The sequence below is a fragment of the Pogona vitticeps genome, chromosome 9 (genome assembly GCF_051106095.1).
Source record: "Pogona vitticeps strain Pit_001003342236 chromosome 9, PviZW2.1, whole genome shotgun sequence".
NCBI lineage: Eukaryota > Metazoa > Chordata > Lepidosauria > Squamata > Agamidae > Pogona > Pogona vitticeps.
In genome coordinates, this window is record NC_135791.1 from 4670997 (window position 1) to 4688422 (window position 17426).

General features: G+C 40.8%; 1 protein-coding gene across 4 annotated transcripts in view; it reads left to right on the plus strand.

Moving 5' to 3' along the window:
• The window catches only part of CSMD2 (CUB and Sushi multiple domains 2), a 533934-nt gene that overhangs the window by 52821 nt on the left and 463687 nt on the right, over positions 1-17426 (plus strand). For all 4 annotated transcript variants that reach the window (XM_078379919.1, XM_078379918.1, XM_020800093.3 and 1 more), the window contains exon 2: positions 12862-13078. In XM_078379919.1, the coding sequence (XP_078236045.1) occupies positions 12862-13078 (217 nt within the window). The remainder of the gene's footprint in view (positions 1-12861; positions 13079-17426) is intronic.

The following is a 17426-nucleotide window of genomic DNA, read 5'->3' on the forward strand; positions in this document are numbered from 1 at the left end:
CCAACCGATCCCATTACAAGATTGGAGGGTTGTTGAATTTGATCTTGCATCTCAAATAACAACCTAGTGGCTGCACATCTGAATTGCTGAAATTTCAAGATGGTTTTAATTAGAAGTCCGGTACAGAGAATACTGCAGTAATCCAGCCTAGGAGGAACTAGGGCATTAATAACTTGAGTTAGCTTTGTCTTCTAAAGAAAATGCTATAATGGTCAAATTAGTGGCAACTCTTAAAAAAAAAACTCCCTTGTCACAACAAACAACTGAATATTCAAGGAAAGAATATTCCAGAGTGTGTATCTGATGCTACAATAGGGTGCTACCTTGTTTAAAATAATCTGGGTATCAGCGTAAAAACTTCTCCTTTGTCTCATCCCAGAATGCAGGAGGAAGGCATTGCAAAATAGGCTTTTCTCTGGTGATGATGGTGAAAAATGTCCTGGTACTCTTGAAAAAGAATATTGGCATTGTGTAGAACCATGTAATTCATAGCAAGTGTTCAATTTTCCCCAAACTGTCACATTTGTGATTGCCTGTGTCTACACTAAATTGCTTCTGAAGGCAATTTGTGCAATTGTATGAATTGCTAGAATTGCTCAAAACTATGATGACTGCTGATTTGTTTGAAGATTTGAGGCATAGAATGGGTTGTTTGGATCTTAACCATCCATCAGTCTTAACTGTGCTTCTTGTTAGTGTGTGCTTTGTTTCTCAAAGGGAAATGACGCCACTTTTCTGCAATAGCAGTTCATGCAAATTATATAGCCTGTGGTAAGAAAAAGCAGTAATTCTCTCTAATACTTATCCAGTGGTAAGGAATCACAGGAGTCTCTAATTCTTTGCTGAGATGTCATGTTGACTCAAGATGGAATAAATCAGCAAGAGTAAAGAATTTAGTGAGCATTTTTATGTCCCCATTTTATTTTTAAAAAGTCCAGAAAATAGAGTGGAACAGACCCAGATTGACTACTTTGGAGTCCACATAGCTGAGATGTCCATCTTTTTTCCCCCAAATGTTACCCAAATAAGATTGTTTAGGTACATCACTATAATGACTGTTAACATCCCAAGGGAAGGACCTCTTTGAAAGTGTGTGAACTGTGCTCTCCCTTCATGAGGAATTAGTCACTTCTTGAGGACCTACGGGAAAGGTTGGTGTTGCTTTTTTTTTACTGTGCTCTTCTTAACCAAGCAGAATAGATAATGTACAAATGTCTACCTAGAGGTCTGAAATTCCCATGTGGCTTGCCTATGACCTCAGTGAAAGCAAGCTGGAAAATGTCCTTTACCATGTGAACAGAATGTTGCAGGGCTGTTTTGAATTTTTCTTCTGTACCAAAAGTGGAAAACGAAAGAAGGTGCCAAGGCAAGTCTGCCACTAAAGAGAAAAATCATGACTACAGAAGAACTATACAACTTTAGCGTTGACAATGAAGAAACTGAACTGGAGATCTGTACACCTTGGTTCAATCATCAATCTAACAGAGACTGCCGCCAAGAAATCAGAAGGAGACTTGGAAGGGCAACAATGAAGGAACTCGAGCAGATCATCAAGTGTACAGATGTGTCATTGGAGACCATGGCCAAGTTCATCCACACTCTTGTATATCTGATTACCATGGATGGGTGTGAAAGTTGAATAGGAAAGAAAGCTGAAAGGGGGGAAATGATTTGTTTGAGATGTGGTGCTCGAGGAGAGCTTTGTGGATATCCTGGTGTGCCAGAAAGACTGACAAGTGGATCAAATCAAGGCTCAACTATCTTTGGAAGCAAAAATGTTGGAGCTGAGGCTGTCCAACTTTGGGGACATCTTGAGAAGGCAGGATTATCTGGAAAAGACAATCATGCTGGGAAAGGCGGAAGGCAGGAGGAAGAGAGGAAGACAAAATATGCGATGGACTGCCTCCTGAAAGAAAACCACAGGCTTGAGTTTACAAGAGCTGAGCAAGACTGTTGAGGATGGGACCTTTTGGAGATCGCTCATTCAAAGTCACCATGAGTTAGGAGTGACTTGATGGCACATAGCAACCACCTCCAAAAATGGTTGCAAAAGGGTTAGCAGTTTGATCACAGCAAGCCACCCAGGACTTCACCAGCAAAATGTGTGGGCTGCACTGTCTTGCTCCACCCAAAATAGTTCAGTTGGGTGACATTTTGTGGATGGGAGTGTAGTATGATTGTAACAGTTGCTCCTGGCACATATGCAGTCTCTCATATAGGTTCAGAGGTGCATTCTAAGTTTCCTGTCACTCACGTCGTGCCTATGTATTATGTCCTTTGACAGCCGGCAGCGCCCTTAACGTGGTGGAGGAGCATGCAACTGTACCGTGAAATAACCTTTGAGAAACTCTTGCTCTGTTATTCGGAGCTGTCAAGTTACATAATACATTGCAGACTTTCAAAAAGGCAAGCCGCTAACATCCCATTATCAAGAAATAAGGTGGTTAACTAACGATAAGCATCTGTAACCGATGCACTTGTCTTTTAGGTGATGGCTAAGGAAAGGATTATAAGAATTCTAGGGCTACAATGAAGAGTAGCAATGGGGGCATTAGGAAAGATAATCAAGTGTAAGGATGTGTCACTGGAGACAAAGGCCAAGATCATCCACACTCTTGTATTTTAGGTCACCATGTATGGATGTGAAAGCTGGTTGGTGAAGAAAGCCGACAGGAAAAAGAAAATGATTTCTTTGAAATGTGGTGCTGGAAGAGAGATTTTTGCAGATACCCTAGACTGCTAGAAAGACAAAAGAAAAGTGGGTGCTAGCTCAAATCAAGCCTGAACTGTCTCTGGAGGCCAAAATGTTGGAGATGAGGCTGCCCTACTTTGGGGCCCATCAGAAGAAGGCAGGATTATCTGGAAGAAAACAAACCAATAATGTTGGGGAAGTGGAAGGCAGTAGGAAAAGAGGAAAACCAAATACAAGAGGGATTGACTCCCTCAAGGAAGCCACAGCCTTTATTTTTGCAAGAGTGAGCAGAACTGTTGGGGGCAGGACCTGTGGCAGGTCATTTATTCATAAGGTCCCCATAACTTGGAGGTGACTGGATGGCACATAAGAACAACAGGGCTTCCAATTCCAGAAGTCACCTAGAATTTGCTAGGCAAACCTCTGGGACAGGGAGAGGAGAATGGAGAATGGCTAGATGAGGTTTTGTGTGCTTCTGTTCAGGTCAGTGACCTAGCCAAGCTTCTTTCCAAACAGCAGGAGCTGCTGGATAGCTCCGTGGTTTAGATCAGCCAGAGGTTGGGAGTTCGATTCCCCACTGTGCCTCCTTGAGAGGGATTGGACTTGGTTGTCCTTCCAGGTCTAAGATGATAAGAAGGGAGACGTACAGAGTTTCTACACTGAAACAACAGAAATGGTTTGGATGCTTTACCTAGACTGGCTTTTTGCTTCTCTTGCATGTGCTAATAAAATAAAGCATTCCAGGCATGCACACGACATGCAGTCTAATTTGTAACTGAGATAAAAAGGGGAGGTGGGTGTGTTGAGGTGCGTCACCTGTGAGTGATCTTAGGAGGTCTAATCATAGAGGAAAGATGGGGAGCTGTTTGTGGGTTTCTGTGTTACTCACTGCTTGTGCTCTGCTTTAAAAAGCGTGTATGCACAGAGAGCCTAGACAAGTGCTGAGTCATTTTGAGATTATTTTGGAAAACGAACACAGCCAAGCTGCTTTATTGGGCACTCGGATTTAAGATGCCAAATGTCTGCAAGCCACAGGTGAGGTGAGGGTCATGGTCCCTCTGAAGGATGCTTGCTAAACCTAATGGAGTATTACGATCAGTGCCGTTCAAGAGAGATCACTCATTGAACTCATTGTGGCATGCTCGGTTGAAGCAGATAAGGACTGACATCTCTGGTTTTGATGATTGCTTCTGTTGCTCCCTTAGTTCAGACCCCTCTGGGGCTAGCATGTGTTCTTTTCCAAACTCTGCTGCTAAGATGTAGGTTAAGGTGACCACACAAACAAGAGGACACGGGTACTGTGCTGTTAAGAGTTGTGTGGAAAAGAGAGTGTGCAGGTGCATATTGCCTTACTCATTGTATCCGTGTTGGCTTCCTTTCTGCATTTCTGAAAGTTTGTTTGACTGTGTGAAGGTGAGAGATTTAGGGACAACTTCTTAATAGCAGAGTTTTTCTTTAAAAAATGTGAAGTTTGTTAGGTCTCAGATTGTGGTGTAATAGTAAATTTGCGATAGCAGGTAATGACAATCCCCATAGCCACCAGGGGAGTTCAAAACTGTAGGTAGCTCAAGCAGTCCATATCAAGAAGTGGGGCTTTTGTACAGCTAATGGTTCTGAATTGTCCTTTCAAGATCCTCAAATACCATGCATTGCAACAGGGACAGCTGGAAAAACATGCTATTCCTAGGAAAGTGTCCATGTCTCTCCTAGCTACTGAGAGGTGTGCTGCTAAATTCAGAGAGACCAGGGTACTCTAATAGGAGGAGAGGTTATTTCTGTTACTCAGAAACTCCCATTTCCTTTGATGGGTGTGGGTTCTGGTTCTACCACATCATTATTTTCAATGCACTGCCTCAAGTTTCACGGAGTTGCTACATTTCCCTAGATCTCCGGGCAGGGAGAGCAATCTTGGGGCGAAAGCTGGTGGTGGAACAGAAAGTTGTATTTTCTATGGTGTGGTGGGGCTTTAATGCCTGGATGGCCATCTCCTCTCCTCTCCTAATGAGGTGGTTCAGCATTAAGGACTTGCATGTGTGTTTCACAAATGTCACGTCTTTAGCAGGTAGTACGGATGTATACCCACAAATATGACACACAAGGCTTTCTTCTTGTGACATCTGAAGGACACAGTCCTGATCTGAAGTTTCAGGGAATGGGAAACAGTGGGAGCTGACCAGACACAACTTTTTTTCCTATATCCTCACTTTGATTTGTTTGCAATGTTTATAGCTAAGCTCACGGTCTCGAAATCACACAGTTAGCAGAGTGCCTCCCTCTGACTGACTTTTCAGGAGCTCCTCTGGCGGAGTGGCCTTCCTCAATTGCTGCTTCCTTCAAATCTTTTTGACATTTCCTGAGGATTGAAATTAAAAGCCTGCCATAGAGCCAGACAGCTCCTTCTGCTTTCCCTCCCCTTATCCTTGCGCTGCCGCTGAGAGGTTTTGACATGGGCAAGAAAGTGATTTGAAAGGGAGGGTACAAATTTGGAGAAGACTAGACGTTGTGGATTTTGGGTCTTTTTAGGGTTGCGAGAGGCAGAAAACATACATCTTGCTTGTTTGCCTGGAAGGATAGACTTAAAAGGGGAGAGGGGGTAAGGAAAAAGAATATCAAGATGTAAAGTGATCGCTAAAGCATTCCCAATGGATTCCTGAAACCAAGAGGAAGGAGATCTCTCCCCTCCCCAATCCACCCTTTTTCTTAGTCTGATCAAAACTTGTCTAATTTCTCTGCTGGTTTGCCCAAGCCATAACTTGCCAATTTTCCTTAGAATTTTGTTCTACTTGTAAGTGAGACATATTCCTCATGTGGTGTAGTGGATAGAGTGACAGATTAGGACTCTGGAGGACAGAGTTCAAATCCCCGCTCAGCCATGGGGAGGGGAGCAGAACCGGTAAAACCACTCCTTAAACATCTCACTTACCTTGAAAGCCCTATTAGGATCACTCTAAGTTGGTTCCAAGTTGACAGCACAAAACATACTCACAATTGAGAGGGATGTGCATTTCTTTCCCTTGGAGAATGCTTCTGGCTTTTAAAAAACCTCTTTTCCCCCAAACCTTGCTGTTACTTTTGCTGGGACAAGAGTCTCCACATTTACCTCAAAAGTTCCCTTCAGGTGAAATTAGCTTTTAAATCTCCATGGTAAAGTAAATGACTGAGTGGTATGAAGCTGTAGTGGTTGTATATCAATATCTTCCTTTCACAGAATTAATCTGTGGCTACTAGCTAGCCATGACAGACAGAAACATTACCTGTTGGATTTCAGAATGGGTAAATCTCTAGAGTTCACAGGCTGAAAGCTCTTATTTGCTTCTGTGAGTAAAAATCGCTGCTTGCTTCCAAAGTAAAATACACTCATGTCCCCCTAAGTAATTCATTTGTGCTGTTCATCACAGATACATGAAGGCTGGTTATAAAAATGGGGGGTGACAAATTAAAATAATGCAGTTGCCTGCAATGAATTGTCTTTTAAAAGAGAAAGGAAGGAACAGCAGAGGTACATTTGGTAAGTGGCAAGTGTTAACAGCATTCTAGTGTAATGTGTAACATATGCTAGTCATTTTTAAAAGCCACTTTTGGCACTTTTAACAGGCATTTTGACAGAGATTCCAGTTTTATGCATTCTTTCTTAAACATTCGTGGTATTTAATGGTTGAGTGAACAGCCTGCGTGTTGCTGGTAGAAAGAAGAGGCGAGAAGCAGCAGTTTAGTTGTGAATCTGAACAGTATACAGTAGGTTGTTAGACACCATGTGTAAAGGTAGCCTTTCCCAGCCTGGCCCCATGGACTACAAATCCCACCATGCCTAGGCAGTCAGGAGACTGGGGGGGTTGTGCATGTCTTGAAAGGTTAGGGGTGACTATATCATTGTTATATTTTAAATTGTTTATTTTATATGTTGTACGTCGCCCAGAGTAGTCTATTGACTAGATAGGCGGGAAATAAATAAATAAATAAATATGCAAACACCCCAGGCAGTACTTTTGACAGAATCTACAAGGAAATGTGTAGTTTCTGAGTGATGGTGTATCAGCTGGAGTCCTCCAAGCCACTTTCTATGACAGTCCTGTAGTTTCTAATGTTAGCATAAATGATCGACATAACAACTTAACATGTTAAAAATGTCCCTATGTTAATATAAACAGTTTAGTTCTTCAGGCTCTTGTCTGACCAACAAAATGCACTCACACTTTTAGATTAATGCTTTTGTCTCTGTAATGCTCTTAATATCTGTACAGAGCAGCCCTTATATTTTGACTTCCAGAAGGCATAGGAGCAAAATATATGCATTGTGTTTTTATTTTGATGAGAAAGGCTAACAAATCTCTCTCAAAGCATATCTGCCTCTCTAATGTGCATTTTCAATGTGAATTTTCTTGCAGATTTTTATTTAAATTCACAGGTCAATGCAGAAATAGGGCAGAACAGATTTAGGAGTGGAGTTGACAAACTGCAAAACTAATCCAAAAACTGGGTGGCTAATAACTTTATTATACCACTTAAATCTCGAAAATAGACTGGCTTTTAGATCTTGCAAGAGACCTGTTTTTGAGATTTTAGGAGGGTCTAAAGCAACCACTTTGTTATCATATTATAATAGGTTTCAGAGCAGATTCTCCATTCTGGGAAAACAAAAATCACAATGCTAGCTGTGATCAATCAAGCTGGGGATGCAGCTAGCCCCCTCGCCTCTCTGCAAGATATCTCCTCTGTCTTCTAGAGAGGCTCAAGAAGGAAGGAGCAGACATCAGCAGCCCTAAGAATAGCAGCCTAGATTGAGGGAAGTTCAGCATGGGTCAGAGCAGGTAAGTAGATACTTTAGGAAGCCCAAGGAGAGGTCTTGCATTCTCTATCCACTCCTTATGGAAAGCCTAGGTACGGCTCATGAGGAGTCATATCCAGGCGCATTCCCTCAGTTTTTGTATTTTATGTGAACACTTCCTCCCCTTTCTGTCCTTTTTCAGAAATAGATTCTTCTGTTCTCTTTCTCCAAGCTAACTATTGGGATAGATAATAGCACCATGAACTTCTCAGTGGCATATATTTGGCTAGTGTCAGAATTCCAAACGCTTAGAAAAGCCAGCATCTCTTTTTATTGCATTGGCATCTAGCAAGCTATTTATACCTCGGTCACCTTGGTACGTTTCTGTTGTAAAGCTGTGGTATGGTCTCCCTTTGCTGATCTGACTTAACTGCATGACTCAGTACAGTGTTGTCCCTCCGGAGTCATTCCAATAAATACGATCATTTGCATAATCCCGCTACAGACAAGCTTTCCCCGTGGAATAAATATGGCAGCTGTGGAGTAGAAGGCCTGGATTCCCGCGATGAGACACACAGCCGAAGCTCAGCCCTCCATCTTTCGAAAGACAGGAGTGCTGTGGCTTTTTAGAAAAGAAAAGAAAAGAAAAGGATTGGATTTATCCTCTCATTTTTGGCTCCTAGAATACGTCAATCAGATCAGAGCTGACTCTAATGTAAGGGAAGGGAAGATCATTCCCTTCCAGTTGGGTACGGTCTGCTGAGTGATCCCATTCTGGCACTGATACCAAAGCACATGGTGGGTAGCAGGTTTTGGGAATGTTACTCCCCCAAAGTAGTATTTTAATGTAGGGCATTATAGTATTTTTTGCTCCCTTGCTCCCTCATTCTTGCTCAATCCTCCACCTGTTCCACCCACCAGTCTTCCTGTGCAGTGACTGGGCTCAGCATTGATAGCTTGCAGAGCGCTGTTGAAATCCGAATAAGGTGTGGTTTAGGGTTGGCCAAGCACCTGGCTTACTAGGAAGCAGGTTTCTTTCTTCTTTTTGTGAAGTATATTTGTAATTAGATTAATTGCTTGGTGGCTTTCTTTGGCTTGGGTTAACCAATATTTAAAACCTGGTTGCGAGACTTTTGCTTTTCCTCTGTCCATTCAGTTTGGCGCTCTGTTCTCTGAATGCACACGCTTTGAAACATACTTTTTTTTTCCTGGGTGGCTGTATTTCTTTCCCACATTGGACTGAAATGTGTGGGGATTCATTTTTCAAAAGGTCTTCCGCTTTAAAATGTGGCACCTTTAAATGAGATGTGTGGATTGGTCATCCTGAACGGGCTTGGAGTTTATACAAAGTACCTGCTACTTTTTAAAACCAAAAACTGAGCAAATCTGGCTGAAATCCAAATACTGTAGTACCTTTTAAGTCCCTTCCTGCCTAGTAAACAAAAGTGTCCACACCACAATTATGATAGCAGGTGCAGACACGCTTCGAGCTAGTGTGTGCCTCCCATCTCCCCACCCACCCACCCCCTTCAAGTATCCCAGCGTTAGGCTGATGCTAAGCAGTAGTATTTTAGCTACTATCTGAAACTTGACTTAACACGTTTGTTGTTAAAAACAATCCTTCAGGATGAAAGCATTGTTCTCTTCCCCCCCCCTCCACCCCTTTTAAGGCCCCGAACTATTATTCAACTGATTGCAAGCCATCAGTGTAACAGCTCTCAGTTCAAACACTGTTTTTCTCAACCCAGGCTTTTTGCTTGTTAAAAGCCAGCCCTTTCTGGAATGGGCAATGCCCTCTTAGCTCCTTGCACTTCCACAAGGAACTGTAGTTTCCTGTTAGTTACTGTCCCTCAGCCTGAGGGAATGCCGAGATTCTGGTGGCAATTTTTAGAGTATATATTTTAACTGTTTTATTTTTTAAAATTGTATTTTAATTGTTGCAAGCTGCCCAGAGACCCTTGGGTGGTGTGGGCGGCCTAGAAGTTAAATAAGTACATTCGCCCTGCCTGCCTCAGCCCATCGAAATCCCTATGGCTCTTAAACTGCCATTTTTAGCTTTCAAAATCTCCCGCTCTTCTCTGATTGGCTGCTTCCTCCCTGAGGCGTGATTGACAGGTTTACCTGAAGAGTGCCACTCCCTCCACAGGGCTCTCACAGCAGCCATTCTGAGGGAACTCTCTGCTGTGGAAAAGGGAGCGCACAAAATGAAGGAACAGTTGTGGTGACCTGTGAGGCGCTTATGCGCCATGAAATGCACCTCAGGGAGACCCACAATGAATCTGGCAAGGTGGAGAAGGGACATGGAGCCACCATGGTGTGTCTGTTCTTTCAGGACAGATATCACATGCATGTGTGGAGTAAGGACTTTACAATAAAATGCAAATTTATTTATTTATTTATTTATTTATTTATTTATTTATTTATTTATTTATTTATTTATTTATTTATTTATTTTCTGCCCATCTTGCCCAAAGCCGTTCTGGGCTGTTCACAACACATGTGCGTGCACATACATACATACATACATACATACATACATACATACATACATACATACATACATACATACAGACACACACACAGACACAGACACAGACACAGACACACACACACACACACACACACACACACACACACACACACACACACACACACACACACACAATATCAATCAAAATAAACATCAAATAAAAATGAACATTCAACAAAACCAGGGAGCGTTATCAGTTTCAGTCACGTTTCTCTACTCCCACAGTCTAATCCTCTCGTGGACATCCACTGAGGAGAGGCTCTCCCTCAGCCCATTTTCCCTCCATTTTTATTTTCCCGGTCTGCAGTTCATGCTTTGACTGCTAGAGAATACAGTTGTCTAGGAAGCACCAATAAATAGCACGATGTTGCTCTTCAGACAGGCTTTCCTTAATAATTGGCCGTCTGAGAGGGTTTTGAAAAGATAATTTTCAATAATCTAACAACAAATAAACAGAACATCACTAACATATCAACTTAAAAAGGAGTAAAAAAAGAAACACAATTATAATATACATTTTCAATTCCATGCTCCCCACCTTCCTTGGAACTAATTTACGTATTTATTTTGCTTTGTGTTCTATAATGTCCCATTTATCTCCAGAAATATAGTGATTCATCTCAGGGGGGAGGGGGTATAACCTTTCTCTTTCTCCAACACATATACCGAAAATAAATTCCATTACTGTATTTCTTTGAAATCATTTATATTTAGTATTCCTTTTCTAATCTTGGTTTCACAGGTTAACTGAGTAATAAACTAAGCCGAAAGGGTTTTTTGTTTTGTTTTAAAATGCATCATTGTGTCTTGTTTTGAATCTAGTTTTAGCACTGATTTATTTTTTACCATTTGTGTTTCCTTTTTTTTCATATTTGTATCCAAACTGTAGCTTTTTAAAATACTGTCTTTTAATGATATGAGTCACTGTGGATCCTTTCTGAGGAGAAAGGCAGGGTTAAACTATTTGATATCAATGCATAAATAAATTGAAAGAGCTGAAGGGTGTGTGTGAAAGTAACCCTAAACCGAAATGGGCTCAATGTGTACATGTTATTTGTTTACGTATTTAAACTGACACTTTGAGCTGTTTACAATCCAAACTTTTTACTCTGTGAAAAATCAGTAGAACTAGCTGAAAGAAAGGAAGAAGAAGAAATAAACAAACCAACCCACATACACAAATGTACACACACACGCACACACACACGCACACACACACACACACACACACACACACACACACACACACACACACACACACACACACACACACTCCAGGAATTTTCCTTTTGGCAATCTTCCACCTCTAACCCTCGTTGCATGTGATAGTAAGAAAATGTATTTAGTTAATTTCTTATTTATTTAGTCAATTTGTATCCTGGTCCCATCAGTATCACAGCACTCCTCTGGGCAGATTACAACAAAAATGGAAGGCTCTTTGTGCTGAGGAGAGGGAATGTGTGTTCAAGGTGGTTGGTGTCTGCTTGTTTAGTCCACCCCATCTCTTCTGGCTAGGAAGGGCCTACGAAATGTTTTCTTCTGCTCCATTTTTGAGATATGAGACTGTTTGGCGTGGCTCTTCTTGACTCTCCAAAGAAGTTGCTGTGCTAAATCTGCTGCAGGAAAAATAAAATTAAAAATAACAAGTCAATCAAGGGTCCCATGGTACCTTTAAAAAACGAACAGCTTCTTATCTGGCATGGGCTTTTTTGTGGGCATGACTGCTTTCTTCAGCAATCATGCAGTACAGTATTCCAGCCGGACATTTATATTGCTCATTGGTTGTGGCTGAGACGGTGAGATAGAATGAAGGGTGTTATAGAATATGACAACTGTATTATCATTATCTTTAAAAGGGCTGGTTTACATCCTGGTAACATTGTGGTCAATTAATTGTACAAGTCAGTTGTCCTCTGAGGTGTTAAAGCAACAGTTTCTGCTTTCAAGCAATTTATTTATTTTATTTTTATTTTATTAGATTTATACCCCGCCCATCTAGACCAAAGGTCTACTCTGGACGGCAACACAAATTTAAAAACAGTAAAACCAATAAACATGCCATAAATCCAAGATGTTAAAATGTGAATTTAAGATACAACAAGTGTCTGTTTTAGCAGAAGTCAAGAGTGAGGTGTTTTCCCTCATAGTCCTTTTCGAATAATCATACAGAGCAAGATAGTAATATGGGCAAACTTGCATGGATGAGTCAATTAGTATGGTATGTAATGATTTTTTCAAAAAAACCCACACTGTCCCTATTCCTAACTACTTGCAAGTAAACCTGTAGCTTTAATACAGTATTCTTTGCACCAGAAGACCTGCATTATCATCTACAAAAGCTCATTCCAAATAAAATGTGGCAGTCTTGAAGGTGTCACAGGACACTTTGTTGATTTTAGTGTGACATAGTAAGATGGCTATCTCCTCTTCAGTTTTTTAGCTGTATGCATTTATTAGCACATGAACTGAAAAGATCAGGGAGAATTCCTTCTGATGATGGAAATCTAACAAATTAATAAAAGATCCATGCATTTATTAACAGTGACAAAGATCATACATTGAAGAAATGAAAATACATTATATCTTAGTTAAGGTATATTTTGTTTTATCTTGTTGAGGATCTTCTGATTGGATCACCAAATCTGTTTCAGCTTCTCCCACAGTTAAAAGAAAGCAAAAATTCTTTCCGTGCTGGATATGAAAAAGTTCATCATTTTTGTTGAACTTCTATATTTAAAAAAAGAAGGAGAAAGAACACCTCCCCCTGTCCTTAGTCAGGGTTATATTGTGATTTTGCTTCAGTTGCATACTTAAAATTCTGTACCAATAATGCAATTTCTGTTTTCTGCTTTATTCTTTCCTTCTGCTCCCCAGCCCAGAACTGCAGTTACGTTTTGCAAGGTCCAAACGGGACGATACAGAGTCCGGGATTCCCGTACGGCTATCCAAATTATGCAAACTGTACATGGACAATCACGGCCCAGGAACAGAACCGGGTGCAGCTTGTATTTCAGTCCTTTGCGCTAGAGGAAGATTTCGACGTGTTATCCGTTTATGATGGGTTGCCCCAGCAAGGAAATCTAAGAACACGGTACGAAAGGTGTGCGTCTGCTTGGGGGTAGGGATGAATCTCTTTGGTCAAGCTTAACTGTCCTGTCTTTGACGGGAACTGGAGTGTACATAAACACATAAAGATGTCTGCTCGTCAGATTAAAACCCTCGGATAGAGGGTTTTATGTTGCACTAAAAGCCAAGCCTTTATTTTTCTTTTTTGTCGAGTTATCTCAGCTGTCTGGATTTCACAGACTTGATAAAGCCTTGAAAATATTGCTTTAAAGTATTCAGTGGCACAGTCTTATCTGGGCCATTTCTGCTTCAGATTTCTGGAGAAGTTAATTAGACTTGGGATGGTAGAAACCCTGGGCTTCAAGAGAAAGCTTCTTAAAAGTCTAGTCACTTCCTTATTTCCTGACTGCCTTTGTTAAGGATTGCAGATTCATACTGTACTTGGTAACTTCTGAAAATATAGAAGTGAGAGTTGGTGCACCCTATCACCAAACGTTATGGTTCCTGTGTGAGAAAGGAATGCTAAAGAAATGAGGAAGGACATTTAGAAAGGATAGCATTCCTTCCAATAATATTTTGATCTACGTACAGAATCTAAGCAAGATAGGGAGAAACACTGTGTGTAGCTCTGTCTGTCTGGGCTATCTGTCGTAAAGCTGCAGGTCTGTACTCTGGCAGCACCCAATGTACCTGATGGCAGATTATACAAAGAGATGCTTGTTTTAATATTTCTCAGCGAGGCTCGGCCTTGTCGCTAACAAAGACTAGCAAAAAAAATCTGCTTGGTTTAAAAGCAAAATAAAGCTACCTATTTGTTCTGAAGGCTGATCGAGTTTAGTAAAGAAGGGTGATGGTCTGGTTACAGGTAAGTGATGGAAGGACACAAGTAAAGTTAAAGTGGGGAAGTTTTAGAATTATCCAGAGTTGAAAAGTTACTTTTAATAAATAGTTATTTACAGGGCCCCCTCAGGCTGGTTTGTTATCACTGCATTTTATTTATTTTATTTTATTTTATTTTATTTTATTTATTTAACTTATATGCCGCCCACACTACCCAAAGGGCTCCGGACGGCTTACAACATTTAAAATACAATAAAAAGGCAAAATAATTAAAAAGCAATTAATATATATATACTCTAAAAATTGCCATCGGACCCACAGCTGATATAATTTCAATTAAAAGCCTTCTGGAACAGGAAGGTTTTGACCTGGCGCCGAAATGTCATCAGCGTCGGCGCCAGACGAATCTCAGTCGGGAGGGCATTCCATAGTCTGGGGGCAGCTGCTGTTGTTACTACTGTATTTGTATTTGTATATTTTTTTTTTTACTTTTATGTTTCTCAGGGGTGAATAGAATTGTTGCTTTACTTACTAAAAAAAACCTCCTGAATTGGTCTGTAGTCAGTGCTGTCAGAAGGTGTTCTGCTGCCTGAAGTGAGAGGAAATGCACTATTGCCCTCCAATTCTCTACACCTAGAGGGGGAAGGAGGGTGGCAGGGACTATAGTTTTCTTGATGCTGGCTGCCTGTATCACCCAGCCACAACTCAGTGAGATGTCTGTGTAATACCATGACCCTTAAGGTTTGTTGTTTAGTCATTAAGTCGTCTCCGACTCTTGGTGATCCCATGGACCAGAGCACACCAGGCCCTCCTGTCTTCCGCTGCCTCCCGGAATGTGGTCATATTCATGTTGGTAACTGGCCCTTAAGGTACTTGTTGCCAAAGCATTGCACATAAGGCTAAGAAGCAGACAAGCTATGCAACTGAGCGCTAGCACCACTGGGCAGGGCTGGAGTAAGACCTTTAGAGGCCCTAAGCATAGTGCCCCCTATGAATATAACACATGGAGGCACCCACAGCTTGAAAAAATATGGTCCGACGCACACATTATATACATGAAAATATGGTAATTTAATTGTATTGTATGTTTCAACAAAGAACTACATAAAATATATAAATATAATCAAATTTCCGGGTTCCAGCCAATTTTTGCACTTCCATACTTTGATTGACTACAGACAATCTGTAAACTGTAAAGCTCAAACAAGAGCTTAAAACCCCCTTTGGGGTATTTGTAACAGTGGTTGTTATTTATCTGGCTTGCACATACAGTGCAGAGGCCATGAGTCTAAAAGACCAGTTATACCGCGAAAGGAGTGAAATTCTGCCTCTTTAAAGTGCAACGGTAACATGATGTAATTGCACCTTTGCTATAGAGAAGAAGCTCAAAGCCAGAGGTGCACAAGCTTGTATTTTTGGACTGCAACTTCCAGAATTCCCTAAGCAGTTATGGTGCCTAAGCAATTCTGTAGTTCAAAAGCAAACATATGCACCGCTTTATCAAAATCTTTTTCTGTATGAATGAATCAGCTTTGCTTTCTTCTACATATTTAAAAAGAAAGAAAAATGGGTTTTGTCAAATATATAAGCAGTTTGCACATTTTGAGAATGTTTTTCATGAAACAAATGAAATTTCACTCCTCCCTGCCTGATTTATTTACTTATTTATTTCGCATCTGGCCAGAATTGCTGGTAGGTATAGAAGAGTATGTTGTTTTGAATTTCTTGTAGAATTCCTTTTGCAATGCAGTAGAAGTACAGAGACTCAGAGAGAGAGGACCAACAGTTTGAAGTAACCCTTTCTCCATGCCTTGCTTGTTAACTAGCATTTAAAGTCTCAGTAACTCATTCTGAAACATTTGTAGGAGAAAGAATAAAAATGTTTCATTACTTCGTTATGAACAGATCAACAGTAAGCAAATATCTGACTTGAACAGACTAAAGAGAGGGAAAAGAACACACAGAGAGAGGTCAGGCTCTGTTGAACTCAGGGGTGGAAAGGAATCACTGTTTACTGCTGGATAGGAGTCACCCCAGCCATAAAAGCTCCTCCCAGTCACTGGTAATTTAATTGTATTGCATGTTTCAGGCACCATGCGAGGTTGTAAAAACTCCAACATAATAGCAGTTGGAGTATATTTTTGGATGTTCATGAGAAACCTTTAAAAATCCTCTGAAGGGTTTTAGTGTTCAACATAAACAGTAGAAAAAAACAATTTGTTTTCATGATGAACAAAAAGCTCAGACATCCCTTGCGGCCAACACTCTGCTTGGTCCTTCTGTTTCTCCCCAGAGCTTATCAAACTGTCATTAATTACACCATTGTGTCTGCAGTGTTGTTGTTTTTGGTTTGCATGGCACACTGACAAAAGGATTTCTAAATTTCTGCTAAATGTGTTTATGTGTAAGGATTCCTGGGGTGGGTGGGGCTGGTTGTAGCTCCCTGATGGAGCGCATACTTCATGTGCAGAAGAGCACTATTTGAGTTAGGGATGTAGAAGTATCTCAGGTATAGCTTGTTACCTTTTGCCAGATCCCATCTGCATTTTCATGCTCTCCTGGCTTTCTGTTGGGATGAAATGTCTTTTTAGCTCTGTCCTGAAATTTCTAACACATTTTCCTAATGTGTGCATTGATTTGCGGTTTTTACTGAAGTTATGCTGCCTTTCATATTTGGGCATAGTTTTTCAGTTCTGTGCATTTTTAGCCATTCATATTTTAAAACCTATGCCTTGTCTTGGAAATACTTTGTTCTTCTGAGGAGTCCTATGAGTCTCAGAAATGAGTGGAGTTTTCAAGGCAAGGTGTTGTGTTTGTAGCCCCAGGAGTAGAGTTGCAAAGAATAATTGCTAAATTCCTCATTCTCATCCAATTAGGTGGTCTTGATACTTTGAGACACTTCATGAGAAATTTCCAAGCCCTGCAACATTCTTTGTATTCCAGAGATGAGAGAAAAACAAGGGAGGCTTTTTTCCTTCATCAGGATTTCTGTAGTTTGACTGCGATGTATCACTGGCAGTCTGCATAAATCTAGCCTCCCTTCCCGTTGAGAAGCAAAACATGTACACCACAAGCACAGGAGGATAGGCTGGTTGTTAAAGAAAAGCACAGCACAACCTGTCCAAGATTTCTGATCCTTAAAAGTTCACAAAAAAAGAAAGCAACAATTGCATTTTCATGTATTTTATGTCACTGGCACAAGATACACAATTCTGTGTAAAAATGCAGAGTTTTTGACAACAAAGTTGTTTTGCAGATTCTCCTCCTCAGCTGTGAAGACCAGAGAATTAAGGATATGCATTTTCTGTTAGAGAGGCATGAAAACTGTAATTTCCTTGAATTAAAGGAATGATTTCCATGAGGCCATGGCATTTCTGTTTCCATGGACCCTGGATGCTAAGGCTGGGAATGAGCTTTTTTTCAGAACTTTGAGATCTTCTCCAATTTAGACTGGACCATGGTAAGACCAGTTTAGTTAGGCAACTATACATAGGTGCTTTAGTACAGGGCACCCAGGTATATTCAGCTTTTCA